General features: G+C 35.9%; 1 protein-coding gene across 3 annotated transcripts; it reads right to left on the bottom strand.

The window, feature by feature from the left end:
* Nucleotides 1-775: 775 nt before the first annotated feature.
* LOC118648825 (stAR-related lipid transfer protein 13-like) lies at nucleotides 776-11,310 on the bottom strand. Of its 3 annotated transcripts, XM_036295254.1 has the most exons (8): nucleotides 8,798-11,310; nucleotides 6,964-7,126; nucleotides 5,222-5,723; nucleotides 4,800-5,125; nucleotides 4,559-4,713; nucleotides 4,050-4,334; nucleotides 3,678-3,854; nucleotides 776-3,453 (listed from the first exon to the last, which is right to left on the bottom strand). In XM_036295254.1, the coding sequence occupies exons 2-8, from the start codon at nucleotides 7,012-7,014 to the stop codon at nucleotides 3,354-3,356; spliced, it is 1,596 nt and encodes a 531-aa protein (XP_036151147.1). In that variant the 5' UTR covers nucleotides 7,015-7,126; nucleotides 8,798-11,310; the 3' UTR covers nucleotides 776-3,353. The 3 variants fall into 3 exon arrangements, with proteins under 3 accessions (XP_036151147.1, XP_036151148.1, XP_036151146.1); XM_036295255.1 differs by having other exon boundaries at nucleotides 4,050-4,331; nucleotides 6,964-11,310; XM_036295253.1 differs by having other exon boundaries at nucleotides 6,964-11,310.
* Between the last annotated feature and the right edge of the window lie 3,990 nt (nucleotides 11,311-15,300).

Raw genomic sequence — 15,300 nt, forward strand, 5'->3', positions numbered from 1 at the left:
TATATTTTATGCGTGAACTCATAATCCTATGTGTATTATAATTAATTTAATTTTTTATCTTTAATTTTTTTAAATTTTAACTTTAAAACTTAATTGATTTATGCGTTCAAGGTCTAAAATTTTTACATCAGGCACATTTTGTTACAAGTCGACGCTAGAAGCAGACAATATTAAAATTTGTTGTCGTTTTTCCTACAAAATTGTTACGATCCGTCTTTGTTATTGTCTATACTTTAATCCTGGAGAAGGATTTTTAATTCTGTAAATGCAAATAAAAAATTAATTAGCCAGAAAATTATCGGTAGAACAGGACAACTCTGACATCTTAAGAAAAGATGATATCGATTAAGATAATGTAATTAGAACATTTACCCTTGCAATTTAATATATTTGTCAACTTGATATTTTTTATTGAGACAATGAATATGGTTATTTATTTAATTTGAACGTCGAAATAAATGCTTCTCGTGCAAGTACAAATTGTCACAAGGAACCACGATGAACTAAACATCCAACGTATATTCATCTAATAAAAGCAGGCCTGAAGCCTGAACGTCAGACCGAATCGTCCATGGTAACACGAATTATTGATTAAACAATGCGAATGCAACTGGTTATCAATGTAAGAGAAATTTAAATAAAAGTGATTCGAGTGATTGATAAACCGCTGAGAAACACTAAGAAAATGAGAATAATCACACAACCTGTAATAAAGAGGAGTAATGAAGGCGGATCATTAGAATAGGAAGTTGCTTAATAAATATATAACTTTGTGTGTTGCTTATTATTATTTAATATACGTATTTACATTCTAATGGAACGGTTTACAAGAATTAAAGACGTTCATATATCGTTACAAATATGAACAAACGCTGACAATGCATTTCTCCATTTCGGTCGTCGCGTTTCTACTGGCGTTTTTTTTTACACAAAAATATGATATATTTGTATAATTGCTCAACGTCGATATATAATATATATAATAGTAATTAATAATATTTTACATATTCTCGGCGCTACGTTGTATAATGACAATCTATTTGCAACAATCTATAATTCTTTATAATATAAGTGACTAGTATTAAGTGACTAGTATTAAGTTAAAATACACTAGAGTTTCATTTCGATGAGATGCATCTTACGCAGGTCATCTTTCTGTTTGGGGTACAAACAAAGATGAACCATGGACGTAGCAAATAATTACTTTCAATTCGTTTCACTTCGACATAAAGTTTTGCTCGTTTGGCACAACACATCTCACGTTGGCAATGAATGATGCGTATGTTGACCATTTCAGTCTACTGTTTTCTCCTTACATTTCTTATCTTTTGCACGTTTCAATTATATTTGTTACGTCCATGAGATGGTCCCTCGCGACAGACATTTTTTCATTTTAACTCTTGACATAGACACGAGTACGATGACAATTGCTTACGTTGAATGAAGTCGTTCGGCACTCGCACGATGGAACAATTAACAAGATTTAGAAATTTACGCTTTACTCAAAATCACATTGTTTAAACAATCGCAATCATGATTCGACGATAAACCTATAATAACTACTAGAGCTGCATTGCTTTATTTACATAACGCTGCAGGCGGAATTTTTTAGTTTCACAAAAAATAAGAAAATTTCTACTATTTTATTTCGATCATAAATAAATAAAAAAAACGAAATAAAATCACATTTAATGCTGTAAGAAAACAGAAATAATCGGCACAATTTTTTCAAACAGCTAAAGTTATAACAAGTTATTTTTACGTTGACTGCATTCTCATTATGTATTTTTTTTTACAACAACTTAAACGGCGCAACAGTGTATCGTGTAACTTCGACACTGAAATGGCGTAGTTTTCTTTTTTACATGTAACAAACACGATTATAAATAGACACGCGTGATGTACATGCGTATGCGACATTTACATATTTGCTCGTCTACGTATGACAACATTTATAGGAGAGGAAGAAAATTCCTCGATTACTTTAACGTGATAAAGCTATGTGACTAGAAAAATTGGCATTTGGTCCAAAAAAAATATACGAAATTCACGTGAAATTTGTACTTTAAGACAGCACCCTATCTTAAGCTTTGTCCCATTTTTAGGCGACTGATGGAAACGTTAATCGATTAATATATATCGTCATCACAAACAGTTACGTACAAACGACGTCAACTTAGATACAATTTCGTTTACAACAACAGCTTCTATAATACACGACTGTATTCTATTAAGTTTAAGTATCTGTAGAATATTCTGTGGCGGCTTTATCACGACAAAACTTGGTCCCACAGATTTATTTGTTTATTTTGAGATCTTGTCTCCGTTATAGAAAAATGATTGATATAAAGTTTAATAATGAATTTTTAGCCTTTAAAAATAAACTTTTAAACAATTTCAGCTGTGTGTATATGTGTATATTTTGTAATCTACATAATTTGTAAAAACCAAAATGACTATATGCAGAAAGTTGTATCGGTGATTAAGATACGGAAAAATATCGTCAGTGTCATTTCTTATTAGAAAATATCGTTAATATCACTTCTTATTTGATCGTGCTCCTACATTCTTTTTTTACTCTTATTTTTATCAAAGATATGAAATTGCAGCAATACAAAATAAATCCATGGAGAGTCGTTATTCTCACAAACACATAGATATAGTTATCGAAGACACCGAATGACGTTCATTTTCTATCTCACAACTGAAAGTGTTTATTGACCATTTTTCAATTTTTAGCATTAAAATGCCATCATATTAAAAAAAAAGAAAGAAAAAACTGCAGTAAGATGCGATTGCAAGAATCGCGTTCAAATGCAAAGTCGAGATTCAATAGAATCTATAAATTTTCAAAATAACATTAAAACAGCATCAAAACTGCAAAAATAACGAGTCGTCCTTTGTATCCCAAAATAGTTAATTTACTGATAGACGCGTCTAAGCCATCTTCATTATTAAAATTGCTGAGCAACTTGTTCATTCTTATTCTTTGTATCACGCATCTTCAAAACTCTTATGACAAACGGACGGCAAGATTCTTGGACCGTATACAAACGTCATACGGAGAAGAATTGTACTATTGTACTATTATACAATAAAATAGGTTGTTGAATTTAAAAACAGTTACTGAATAAAGTTACCGACGACATCGGTGGGTTTTGATTGCTGATTGCACTGACCGATTATTCGTCGTCGATGGTAGGGTGGACTTGTAGTACGTCCTTTAGGATCCTTTGGTCATAATGCTGCTCGACGAGTACTACTTGTAGTGTGAGACGAAGAGGAGGAAGGAAAGGCAGATCCGTGCAACGATGGCTGTTGCACGGTACTCGATTCTCAAACCTTACTTTCTTTTACCCATCAGTGGTACGTTTGAAGGAATTGCAAATTTTGCTCAGATGGAGAGCAGCGATATGCCCGTAGCTTCTGCTGTACCACTCAGGTGTGCGACCCCTGAAAATAATTTTTATCTTGTAAATTTTAGTCTACTCCCAAGTCTATTTTATCTTAATTTTTATTTTAAATAAATATAATAAAATAAATATTATTTAATTTTAAGTAAATAAAAATAAATAATTCGCTTTAAATAAGCTTTTAGAAAATATTTTCAAGAAAATGTTAATCAAATCAAAGTAAATAAAATACATTATTCAAGAGAAACGATTGACATTACTTACCTCATATCGACTCTGGTTAAATGCATAATGCGGGATTTGCCGCTGTCACATGGTTCGATGTGATAACGCGAGGCCAAAACGATGCCGCGAGTTCCCCCGAGCATGACAGGAGCGTCAGGATGATGCACGGATGTTTCATCAATGACGCAAGCACCTTTGGCAAGATTAAGCCAAGATCTACAAAAATTAATTGTATTAGTTGTAGACTGTGAATATCTCTAACAATTAAAATTTACGTAAAATAAAACATTTGGTATTTATAAAAATAATACAACAATGTTTATAAATAATATAAATATGTTTATGCATAATAAATAAATAAAAAGGATTTGATTACAATACACACAAACGATACAAATTTTATTAACTCACCTTACTACACAATAATCTCGAGCGGGCAAAGGACTCATGTTCCCGGTGGAGTATTGAACGACCTCCGCATTGGTGTCCAACTTGGTCACCAGTCTGTACGTTAACAGTTGCGGGTCCCAGGTGTACCTTTCTCTTAGAACACGATGCAACACTTCGTTTGGCGGAGCTTCGACTTCAGTCGACACTCGCCAGAGACGAAGCGGGTGCCCGTCGCCGACCTTTTTATACGCCATTTCCACGCTGTTATCGGCAGGACTGTCTACCGTGACCCAATCGCAACTTCTGCTAGAACGAATTGCGAAGTTTCCATTTAAACACAAGTAAGTTCTCTGTTAATTTATTTAATTGTTTATAGTTTATAGGTTTGACATACATATTCTTTCCTTCCCTTTATTTATATTTGTCTATTAAAAAAAATGTATCCTTGACTCTATAGTTTTTATCACATTTATCTTATTTTATCATTTCTTTCGCAAATAAATTATACTATAAGGATGACATGCACTCACTTTTCTCCCACTTCCTTCAGCAACTCTATGGTGCAGGCGTATAGGTAACCCTTCCAATCCTGTTTCATTTCCGGGCCGAGTTCGTCTATCGCGACCGAAATTTCTTCCACATACTTAATGCGGAAGTGACACAGCGACAGCATGTCCGACGAGACCTGAAAGAATCGGAAGAGGCAGTGAGCTGTGTTCTCTTTCCTCGTTTGTGTTTGGGATCGACGAATGACAACGCTTCGGCACTCACCATAAATAATTCACGATGCATCTTGATCAGAAACAAAAGACAGTCGTGAGCTGCTTTGTTTTCCGACAGTTCCCGCTGATCGGGAATGCCCATGGTCTTTCGCCTACGTGGCGACACGCTGTTCGTCACATCCGTGCTGTGTTTAAAATGAAACAGGTTCGGAGCCAGACACACAGCCAGATTCGAGGCTGTCATCTGATTGGAGGGCGAGTTGCTGGCAACGTGATTGAGAAAGTCAAGCAGGATCTCCAATGCTTCACGATTCTCGTCCGGAAGCAGCAATAAGACGCACTGCACGGCATCAGGTCGTAACTCCACCGGGACATCTGTGAGAAAAACCGATTTATCGTAAAATCATACACTTTATTTTCCGCGTTGCTTAGAAATTAGAAAAAAAGCTAGCAGAAATTGTAAAAACTTACGTTGGAAAATGGCGATAAATATCTCTGAGAGCTTGTTTGTTAACAAAGCCTCCGGCAGCTCCCTGAAATATTGTTTCAGAAGATCGGCGACGTCGAATGCCTGCTGCCCGTCAAAATTAACATTATCCCCCTCGGTCTCCATCATGACTTTCAAATTTTGTGTCCTAGATTTGACGCCGCTCTTTCTAAAAATGCCCACTTGATCTATAGCGTTAGCTCTCAGCCATCTTAGGGCGATCTGAATGCAGCTTGGTAATGCTTGACCAGTTCTCTGCAGAGATAATAAAAGCGGCACTCCGAAAACTGCCTTGTCGTTGTAATCGGGCGACTTAATTTTCCTCCTAAACTTCGGAAGTTGCCAGTTCCAGCCAGTGCGATGAGTTGGACAATGTCGTTCCATGCACGCCGTCAGTTTCATCAGTGCCAGCTTCCTCAGCACCAAAAGTTGTCCGCACGACACGGAAGCCATCGCTCTAGGACACAATTCGTCACCACCGCCACTCTGTGTAACAAACGATAGCACATAGATTTAATATAAAGCAAATTTTTAAATATAACTACTAATAATGTACTAATTATAATATATAATATAAACATAATATTTCTATTAAGTCGCATTATAATGCAACGTTTTACAATAAATAGTTACAAATAAATAAACATGATTAAGCAGAAAGAAAAAACAAAAATGATAATAATTATTTGGACTCGTAAAATTTTCGTTACAAAAAAGCATACATATTAATAAATTATAAGACAAATTGATGATTAATTTTAGTCATTGTTAAAGTACCAGATTTGATTAAATTATTGAAGCCCATTTATTTCGCACGAAAGATAATCCTGTCCGCGTGCAAGGTGCGATTCGGGAAGGCACAAAGTAAGTAATAAACTAGCCAGCCGGAGTATGTAATCCATAAAAGCCCGGACGTTCCTTTTGCGGGATTACAAGAGAACTACAAGTGGCCCGAAAGAATGCGCGACTCACATTATCCGACGTAACGTCCATACATACGGGCGGAGAAGCGCAACGCCAGAAATAAATGATACTCGTCGAATTGTATTTAACGAACGTGCTTCATAATTAATCCGTAGCGACGAAATTAAGAACCGGCGGCGTCAGGCAACAGACGGATCGCGCTCCGAACACTATAATTAATTGTAGAAAGTGTTCCATGCAGTTTTACCGCTCGCGTAATCGGCGATGGGGGTCTTAAGGTCGCATGGTTAAGCAGAGTTTCCTGCTGCCTTCGGCGGTAAAGAAAAAAAAAAATTACCGCCCCGACAATCGTGAGGTCATCAGCTGGCGTAACAAAGATTAAGCAGTTTTCGCGCGAAAGAATCGACGATTTTCTGACGAACGTCGTCGTTATCACGTATTAACGCGTATCAACAAAGCGAAAGAAAAATTGATTAATTTGACGCAAATGATGAGATATGTAATTTCATATGTAACAATCGTTATACGTAACGAGAATTCAAAGATAGAAATTGCGAGGGAAAGAAAAATACGTTTGCAGATGAATAAGAATACAAAAATAGCGTAAAAGCGGCGGAAGTTATTTGTGCAAATCTCTCTTTGGAACGAGAGTTACGTAAAATGCGAAAGTCAATAGTCAATAAAATTGGAGTTATAATTCTAACGAGATTAATTGTGAATTCTCATTGAAATGCATCTTTGTGTACCCGCGCAACGCTCCCTCCGTACGTGCTAGTATCGGGTAATCTGATTTTGTACTCACGCTTTTGCTGTGACTCGTACTGTAATGCGTGTGATAAGCGTCGAGTTTCATATTGGCGCAATTATTTATTAAATTAAAAACGTGCGGATGCTGGCAAAGGCTCTAGCTGCTGCGAGTCGCCCTCGAAAAAGGATGGCTACGCCCGGAAACGTCAATCAATAGTCTGAAACAGAAGCACAATGAAAAATCGTCAATTTTCATTTTGCACTTAGCCGATTATTGCGTGCTATAAGATAATGTATTGCGCTTACACGCGTATTTACGTAAACGAAAAAGTACAGCGCAGCGATATTTGATAGTGTCAGAAATATCCGTCGTATCAATCGTATTTGTTGCACACTGAGAGAAAAAAGTCAAAGTATTGAGAACCAAATATCTTATAACGTTTTCTTCGATATTTATTTGTTAGAAAAAAATTTATTTATGAAAGCAAAATATATATATATTATATCCGAAGATTTATGACGTATTGTTTGTACCGTTTCACAGAAAAAATTTAATAGTACGATGTAGCTAAATTACCATATATATTGTAAATACTATGATGAATTAATGAAAAAAATAGTAAAAATTTTCATAATTACTTGCTTGGTCCGTTTTTATTATTTACCATGGTAACTTTTATAATAAAATTTTCTTTGTGTATAATCTAGCTTTATTTTCCTCATACTTTTATCATATAAGGCTTAAATACGAATAAGAAAATTAAAACACATGTTTTATTTCATCTTATGATCCAATTGCATTTTATAATATTTGAAACGTTTCTCAATAATTAATTTTCTATATTTGTAAATTTGACCAAAATAATTAATTTATATAAAATTGAGCGAGTATTTTGTAAGATTACACAGAAATATTTTTTTATACAATATTATTTAATCCCCAAGAAGAAGAAAAAAAAATAAAGGAAATAAAATAAGTAATGAATAGGTGCAATAAATTTTCTTTTTACTAAGCTCAGGCGGTAACTCCGACTCGGAGAAACATGCGTTAACCGACGAAAAGTACTACCTGTATGATCAGGTAGTGGACGTACTGGAAAGGGTAAGAGACGCTTAAGGCGGTTAGCCGAAAAATATTAACGAAAAATTCGACAACCTTCTCCGGGGCAAGCAATTTCACTGCTTGCACAAAGAAACAAAAGAATATTGGAGAAGCGTCGGGTCTTAGGTATAAAACCAGAGGAAAAAAAGTCTTTTGTCTGTCCAGTTTCACTGGAGAATCTGAACTACCAACTTTTAGTAACTAATATTCCAATTTTGTCGTGTTTTAGAAAATATATTTGACAAAAATATTAAATAATACATCTTTTTCTAATTTTAGATTAAATTTATATCAAAAATTTCAATTGACAATTGAGATATAAACCAACAATACCGCAAACTTTAAAACTTAATCTGTTACCATGCCAATTAATGTAAATAATCGTTATTTTATTCAAAAAACATGGATATAAGAAGTATGTATATGTTTAAAAATGTTTCTATATAGTTAAATAAATGTTTTAAATATAGTTTTATTAAAATCATGGTTTTATTAATTTATGATTTTTGAGTAATACTATTTAGATTTAGAAAAGAAACAAAAGAGGAATAAGCGAAATGGCAACGCGACAGAAGAAAAAGACATTACTGATTTTTGGTATGGTTATTTCTAGAAATCGGTTGAATGTATGTATAAATGTTTCCTAGGTTTTTTTACCACACTAAATTTATTTAGCATACTAAAAAATTAATAAAGTTCTCTTCTCTAAAAAGTAGTAGAATATTCTCTCCGTGTAAATCTAAGTTACTTGTTAGACATTGAAAACGATTGATGGAGGCAAATTTACCTAGGTCAGTATCGGTTCTTTGAATTTCGTCCTGATTCTGCTTTGAGGTGGAGGCTGTGCAGTCCTCGGCTGATGTTTCCTTGAGCAGGGACGAATTCGATGAACTTGCAACAGTTCTCAGTTCAGAATTCACTCACGGAATCACTTAATATACAAAGTTCGCTTCGCACTCAACGTCCAAACGAAGAACATCCAGAGCTAGGTAGCGACCTGAAGGATCTGCGGATCATCTAGCGGCGTGCAACGATTATATTAGAAGAGAAATGAGCGGTTGAGAGAGGGAAGAAGCGTATAGTGGCGGAGGGGAGGAAGAGGTGGTAAGAAAACGAGAGAAGGAGTCGTATCCGAGGTAGCGATTCGAAGGCTTCCGTCACAGAGACACAGTTGTGGAGGGGACGAAGAACCAAGAACAAGAACCAATCGTACACTGAGCACTCACTAATTCTTTCGCGATTGGCCCTTACATTTAATTCTTCAGCCCCTCTGTAGCGACGGCTATCCTTGTTCTACCTTTAATAAGTAATAAAGATAGACTGATGCTGGTAGCGCTAACAGCGTCTTCTTGAACGCACCCTATGTAGTAGAAGTTTGAAAACTGTAAGACAGCCGGTCCCAGTGGAGGGGACGAGTCGAACATATAATACGTGTGTATAAAATTATATAACATACAACGTTATATATAAAATTATATATAATTTTACGTATACTATAAACTTTTTAAAGTAAAATTTCTCACTCAATTAAAACGAGTGAACCCGTAATCATATATGTATAACCTAGCCGCAAATCTGTAAAAACATTATGTGACAATCCTTTGCTAATACATGGGGCACCATCGCGTTCCGTCTGGTAGTCGCACTATATTGCAAATCCAAGTGTGTTAATGTAACATGTTTTTTCTGTGTAATTTTAAGTTTACACGTTTATCTGTGTTATGCATGAGTGAGACTGAGAACGTGTAAAGATGGCGGCGTACGAGTAGGAGCGAAAGCGCATGAGAATATGTACGCGATGTGTGGGAGCGAGAGCATGCGATGGGTAAGAACAATGTGTGCGAGTGAGAGAGTGCGATGAGTAGGAACGACGAATGCGAGTGAGAGCCTACGGGAGGGATGAGAGCGATGGATGGTACGGGCGTTGTTACGTTGAGTGTGAGTAAAGGCATAGAATAATTAAGAATAATTTTTGCAAATATGTATATATTTCTTTTACTACATTTTTTATATTTTTATAAATATGATATAAATTGATTATAAATATTTATAAATTGATATAAACATTTTTCGTTAAGGCCAACAATCTTCATAATCATCTCCGAATAAGGGTGGCATGTCAAAAAGCCGCCTCAGATCAAGAACGCCCGCGGTCCCGTACTTGCCAATGGACTGCGATCATCAAGCAAGTCATCGTTGTGATATCGATCGACTTTGCGGAGCAACCGCGTTCACATCGTATCTTCAATATTTATAAATCCGCAAATGCGAATATCTGACTGTGGGAACCGGGGCTAAAGAAAACTATAATTATTTTTAAAAATTTGTTACAGGTATTTATATATTAACTAGCAATCGCTATTACTAAATTACCTGTTGGCCTACAGGCCCGCGCAATAATATTAGGCTCTCTTAGTATTATATTTCTCGGCGTCGATGAGGGAATATCTATATTTTCGCTGGCGCGGTATGATCGAGACGCACCGATACCTCGCCCGCATAAATTCACGGAAAAAAATAAAATAATATTTAATATTTCACCACTCACGCCTTCTGCTGGATACAAGTGTACGTCTTAGCAAACTACTAAAAAAAATCGACAGGCCATGAGCTGGGAAGCGTAGGATTTATCTAAACGTAAAAAAACGCAAAAACCTTTTTTTATAGCGATTAAAAATCCTTTGAAACGATATGTGGTCAACCGTTGATCCAATAGTAATTATTGTTGAGTGGGTCAGTAACATGTGAAGGCAGTTTCGAGCCAGGTCTGACGATAACAATGGTGCATTCATTTTTACACTAAGCACATTCTTTATATGTAAGAGCGGCCGAAATACCGGCGCTAGACTAAAAAATAAAGCGTTTACTTAAAAAAATTTCAAGAGCCGATGTGTCGACGCTAAATCATGAAAATCCGACAATAAAAAGAGTTTAGTAAATTCCATATTTCGTATTCTTTTATTTCATATACTTTTTTTTCTAAATAAAAAATATCGCAAGCAAGTGAGGGATAAAGCGAAAGAAAGCGATATGGAATAGTAAAACATATCGCAATATGTTCAATTATGCGTTGCAATGTTATCAGATTTACTTTTAATCCAGATAGTACCGAATAAGAAGGCGAGAGAAAAAGAAGACGTAAACGACATAAACAATAAGAATCGTCCAAATTATTATGCGCCACCGATATTTTCTCACGAGCGCATGCTACCCTTGTTTATAACACCTCATAAGTGTCTAAACGTCGCTCGCCCACCCTTCTCCGATGAAATCGTCACCATGCACCTACCCCCGCCGGCGTGACGTCATATCCCGCGCTAACAAGACCCATCCCGCACACTCGCCCCCCCCCCCCCTCCCCCGGAGCTCCGGGAACAAAACTCTCTTTTTATATTCCTATTATGTTTATAATACTCACTAATGTGTAAGCTAAAGGCTGTTTCAAGCATTTATAAGTTTTAAATTAATTGCATATTTTAAGCGTATGAAGTTGGTTTCCCTCTGCGTTTTCTATTTTCAGTAAGGCTGTAATACAGTTGTAGACTTTAATTCTTTGCGTATATTTGTGCTGGTTTGTCAAGTTGTACATCTATTTAGAGCGCAGCGAATTGGCCTGCCGCACGAATGGCGACTGGTCAAATTACACAAAATTTCTTTATTATACTACCACGGTTAATAACTTATCAATCTTGGGTCTTTCGCGTCACATAACTTTAACTTATCATTTAATTGCTCGGTAGCGGCTCAGATATATTAACGTTGTTTCTTCAAAAACGTTCGATACATACTACCTCAGGGACAGGCAAACTCCCTGCTTGCGAAATTCTCCCACCCTGCCGGAAAATAGCGCGCCGCTCGCACGCATATAGTGCGTGATTTCAACGTTCACAGTCACTAGTCTAAATCTCAACAACAGTTAAGTTAGATGTTTCGTCCAAACACAAAGTTGTTCCTAATTGTAGTTTCATAAGCCTGACACGTGATGTATGTTTCTTCCCGTGAGGTGTGAATTTACGATCAAAGATTATATCAAGTATATTCTCAAGTTAATACCGCTGCGAAGTTAATATCGCGATCAGAATCTCGAGGTAGCTTCGTAGCTACTCGCTCGATCAGAGCTTTACGTTGTAAAATTTGTAAATTGCCGATTTCATTTAATTATATTACCTTCGCGTTGACGCACATATTTTCTACCTCGGGAAACAGGTAATGAAACGTGTTCGTACGTGCGCCCGCACATCTGCAAGACACACGCTACGCCAAGGATCACCCGCCACTACGTCGTCTCCGGAGGCCATCGCTCTCAACTCCACGCTGACATCGAGGATCATCGAGCGCCTAAAAACTCGAGTATCCTACAATATAATTATTCTTATTTTCTGCATGTGGATCATTAACTGTTCCATAATTTCACTCGATTACGCAATTGCGCGATTGCATTCAATTCACATCCATCTCACCTGCATGCACAACGTATAAAACTGCATCAGTTCGCCAACTCGATTCGACGCTGCCAAAAACACACACACACAATCAAATTCGCGTCAAAACTAATCGCCGTATCGAGTACCGCAGGAAAAATCACGACGAATCTCGCGCGTGATCCTCTTTGCGCGCTAACGTGCGTGAATTTTCGTACGGTCAAGTAAAAGAGAAAGTTCCGAACAAAGGTAAGAATCGAGAATCTTCCCCGGCCGAAAAAACTCATAAAACATGTTCGGACGCACACTTAATCCTTTTGAAAAAATACGTTTCACTCAAGTCGCATTCCGGCAAATAATAACGAAGGAAAAACGACAGGTAGAGAACAAAAAGGTTACTTTCGCCTAAACATACGAAAAAGAGGTGCACGGATCTGTATTTCGAAAACTTCGGGTAACGAAACCGTCATGTAAATTTATCGTTTTTGAAATATATAACATAAATCTTTGTGTTGCCTCAACGAGACGACCGGTTACTTCGTAAATTTACAACCCGACCGATCCTTTATTCTCGGCCCGGTTATTTACAGTTTGATTCAATTGTTTCGTATTTCCTGCCTAGCCAATTACTTATCTTTTGAGTGGACACGTCGTTCGTCGTTCGTCGTTCGTCAACCGAATATTTCCTAAACCGGGATCGCATTTCAAAAGGAGTCATAAATAACGTGCACCGAATTTATTTACACTAAATCAGTGCTTGAGCCTAGTTGCCCTTTTCGAGCCGATTCCCGAACGCGCCGCCTCCTATGCCCCCACTACCGCGCGCGGCCTTGACGGCCGAGCCGCCGATCTCGCCCGTACGCTTTGTCTCAGGAGCAGCTCTGTATAAGAAATAGTGCCCTGCACCACAAAATTCATTAAAATTACTTTAAGTAAATAATTTTTGTTTTTATAAACAAAAAAGTACTAACTTTTTTATTACTAATTTATTTTATGTAGTATAACAATATGTAAAAACATAATATGTAAATTAGAATTTTGACAATAGTTTTCCACATCACCCGTGAGATACTATTATTGATGCGTTTTTTTTTAAGTGGTTTCCCCAGTAGGCCTAATTCACTAAAAGATGAAATATAATATACAGCTTGGCAGGAAAACAAAATTTTATATATTGTAAGATATATAAAAACCACAGGAAAATTAGAAGAATGCCAAGCTATATATTATATTTCATCTTTTAGTGGATTAGGCCTACTGAGAAAACCACTTAAAAAAAAGCATCAATAATAATACCTCACGGGTGATGTAAAAATTAAACTATTGTCAAAATTCTAATTTACATATTATGTTTTTACATATTGTTATACTACATAAAATAAATTAATAATAAAAAAGTTAGTACTTTTTTGTTTATAAAAACAAAAATTATTTACTTAAAGTAATTTTAATGAATTTTGTGGTGCAGGGCACTATTTCTTACACAGAGCTGCTCCTGAGACAAAGCGTACGGGCGAGATCGGCGGCTCGGCCGTCAAGGCCGCGCGCGGTAGTGGGGGCATAGGAGGCGGCGCGTTCGGGAATCGGCTCGAAAAGGGCAAAGTTATTGCAAAATTACGGGTTGAAGTGAGGAAAAAGTAGTTTTTTGCTTGCGCCTCGTAAACTAAAAACGGAATCGAAAAAAGTTTCAAATAAAAGTTGTAGGTATTAAGTAGATCTACAATAATAAATTTGATTCATTAAGATCGGTCAATTAGTTTGGTTGTAAAGTTGAAAAAACCATGAAAAATGGCCATTTCTTTAATTGTTTATAACTTTCTTAAAAATTAACTCAAACATTTGAAATTGTAGAAAAATATAGCTTTTATGACGATAAAAAAGTGTACTAAATTTCATAAAAAAATATTAACAATTTTTCGAGTAATCTCAATTGTTTATCCAAAACGCGCCCCACTAAAATTTAATTTCTACATTTTTGAGACCATGCACAAACCTGAACCAAAGTTTTTTCTCTTCTTAAAAAGTTGCACTATTATATATCGGTATTGCGAAATGTGTGCAATGCAATTAAGTGCCTCAAATAAACGTGTAAAAAATAAGCCTTATTAACAATTATATAACTTTTAAAATATTAACGCTATCAACATGGGATAAAATGCATTTGAAAGGTACCGATTTTTCTTAAATTAAAAAAAAAACATTGTTCTAGCTTGCTTAGAAGCCGAGATAATTTTTTTTTTTTTTTTTGAAAAATCGCTGTTGCTATAGTTATGAATATTAAGAGCTGAAATTTTGACAGCGTCTTACTAAATAGTTAAAGTAACCTTTCCCAAAAGTTCAAAGCGATTCATGAAGATTGACTACTGTAAACGTGTTAACAAAAGCAGTATCACTCGAGAGCGGCGGCCGGCGGCGCGCGCGTGGCCAAGCGCCCGCGTACAAAATGGATCTGGCGCGTTCAAATTACTTCAATCGTCTATATCTCGGGAACTAAGCGTCCTAGAAAGATGATTTTTTTTTTAAACTGGACTATCTCGACGAGACAAGACTAATGAGCTAAACCATTTTCTTATATCTCCTCAAATAAACGTTCTAATTAATTTTCTCCTTTTTTGCATTATTTATTTGACGCGTTAAATATGTATAAATAATTTATTTACCTATGCGGCATGTGCATATGCTCTAAGTTAATATAATTTAATTTTCTTATTACTTTTATTGCAAGAAATGTGTACGTTTTATATTTTTTGGCATAATTTAGTGCAATTAACAAACATTTAAATTAAAAAAAGAACTTAGTGCAATTAATAGTTATATAACTAAAACATTCATTTCTTTTTTATTAACTTAGAGCATATGCACACGCCGC

Source organism: Monomorium pharaonis, unplaced genomic scaffold, assembly GCF_013373865.1.
Source record: "Monomorium pharaonis isolate MP-MQ-018 unplaced genomic scaffold, ASM1337386v2 scaffold_76, whole genome shotgun sequence".
In the NCBI taxonomy this organism is placed as follows: Eukaryota; Metazoa; Arthropoda; class Insecta; order Hymenoptera; family Formicidae; genus Monomorium; species Monomorium pharaonis.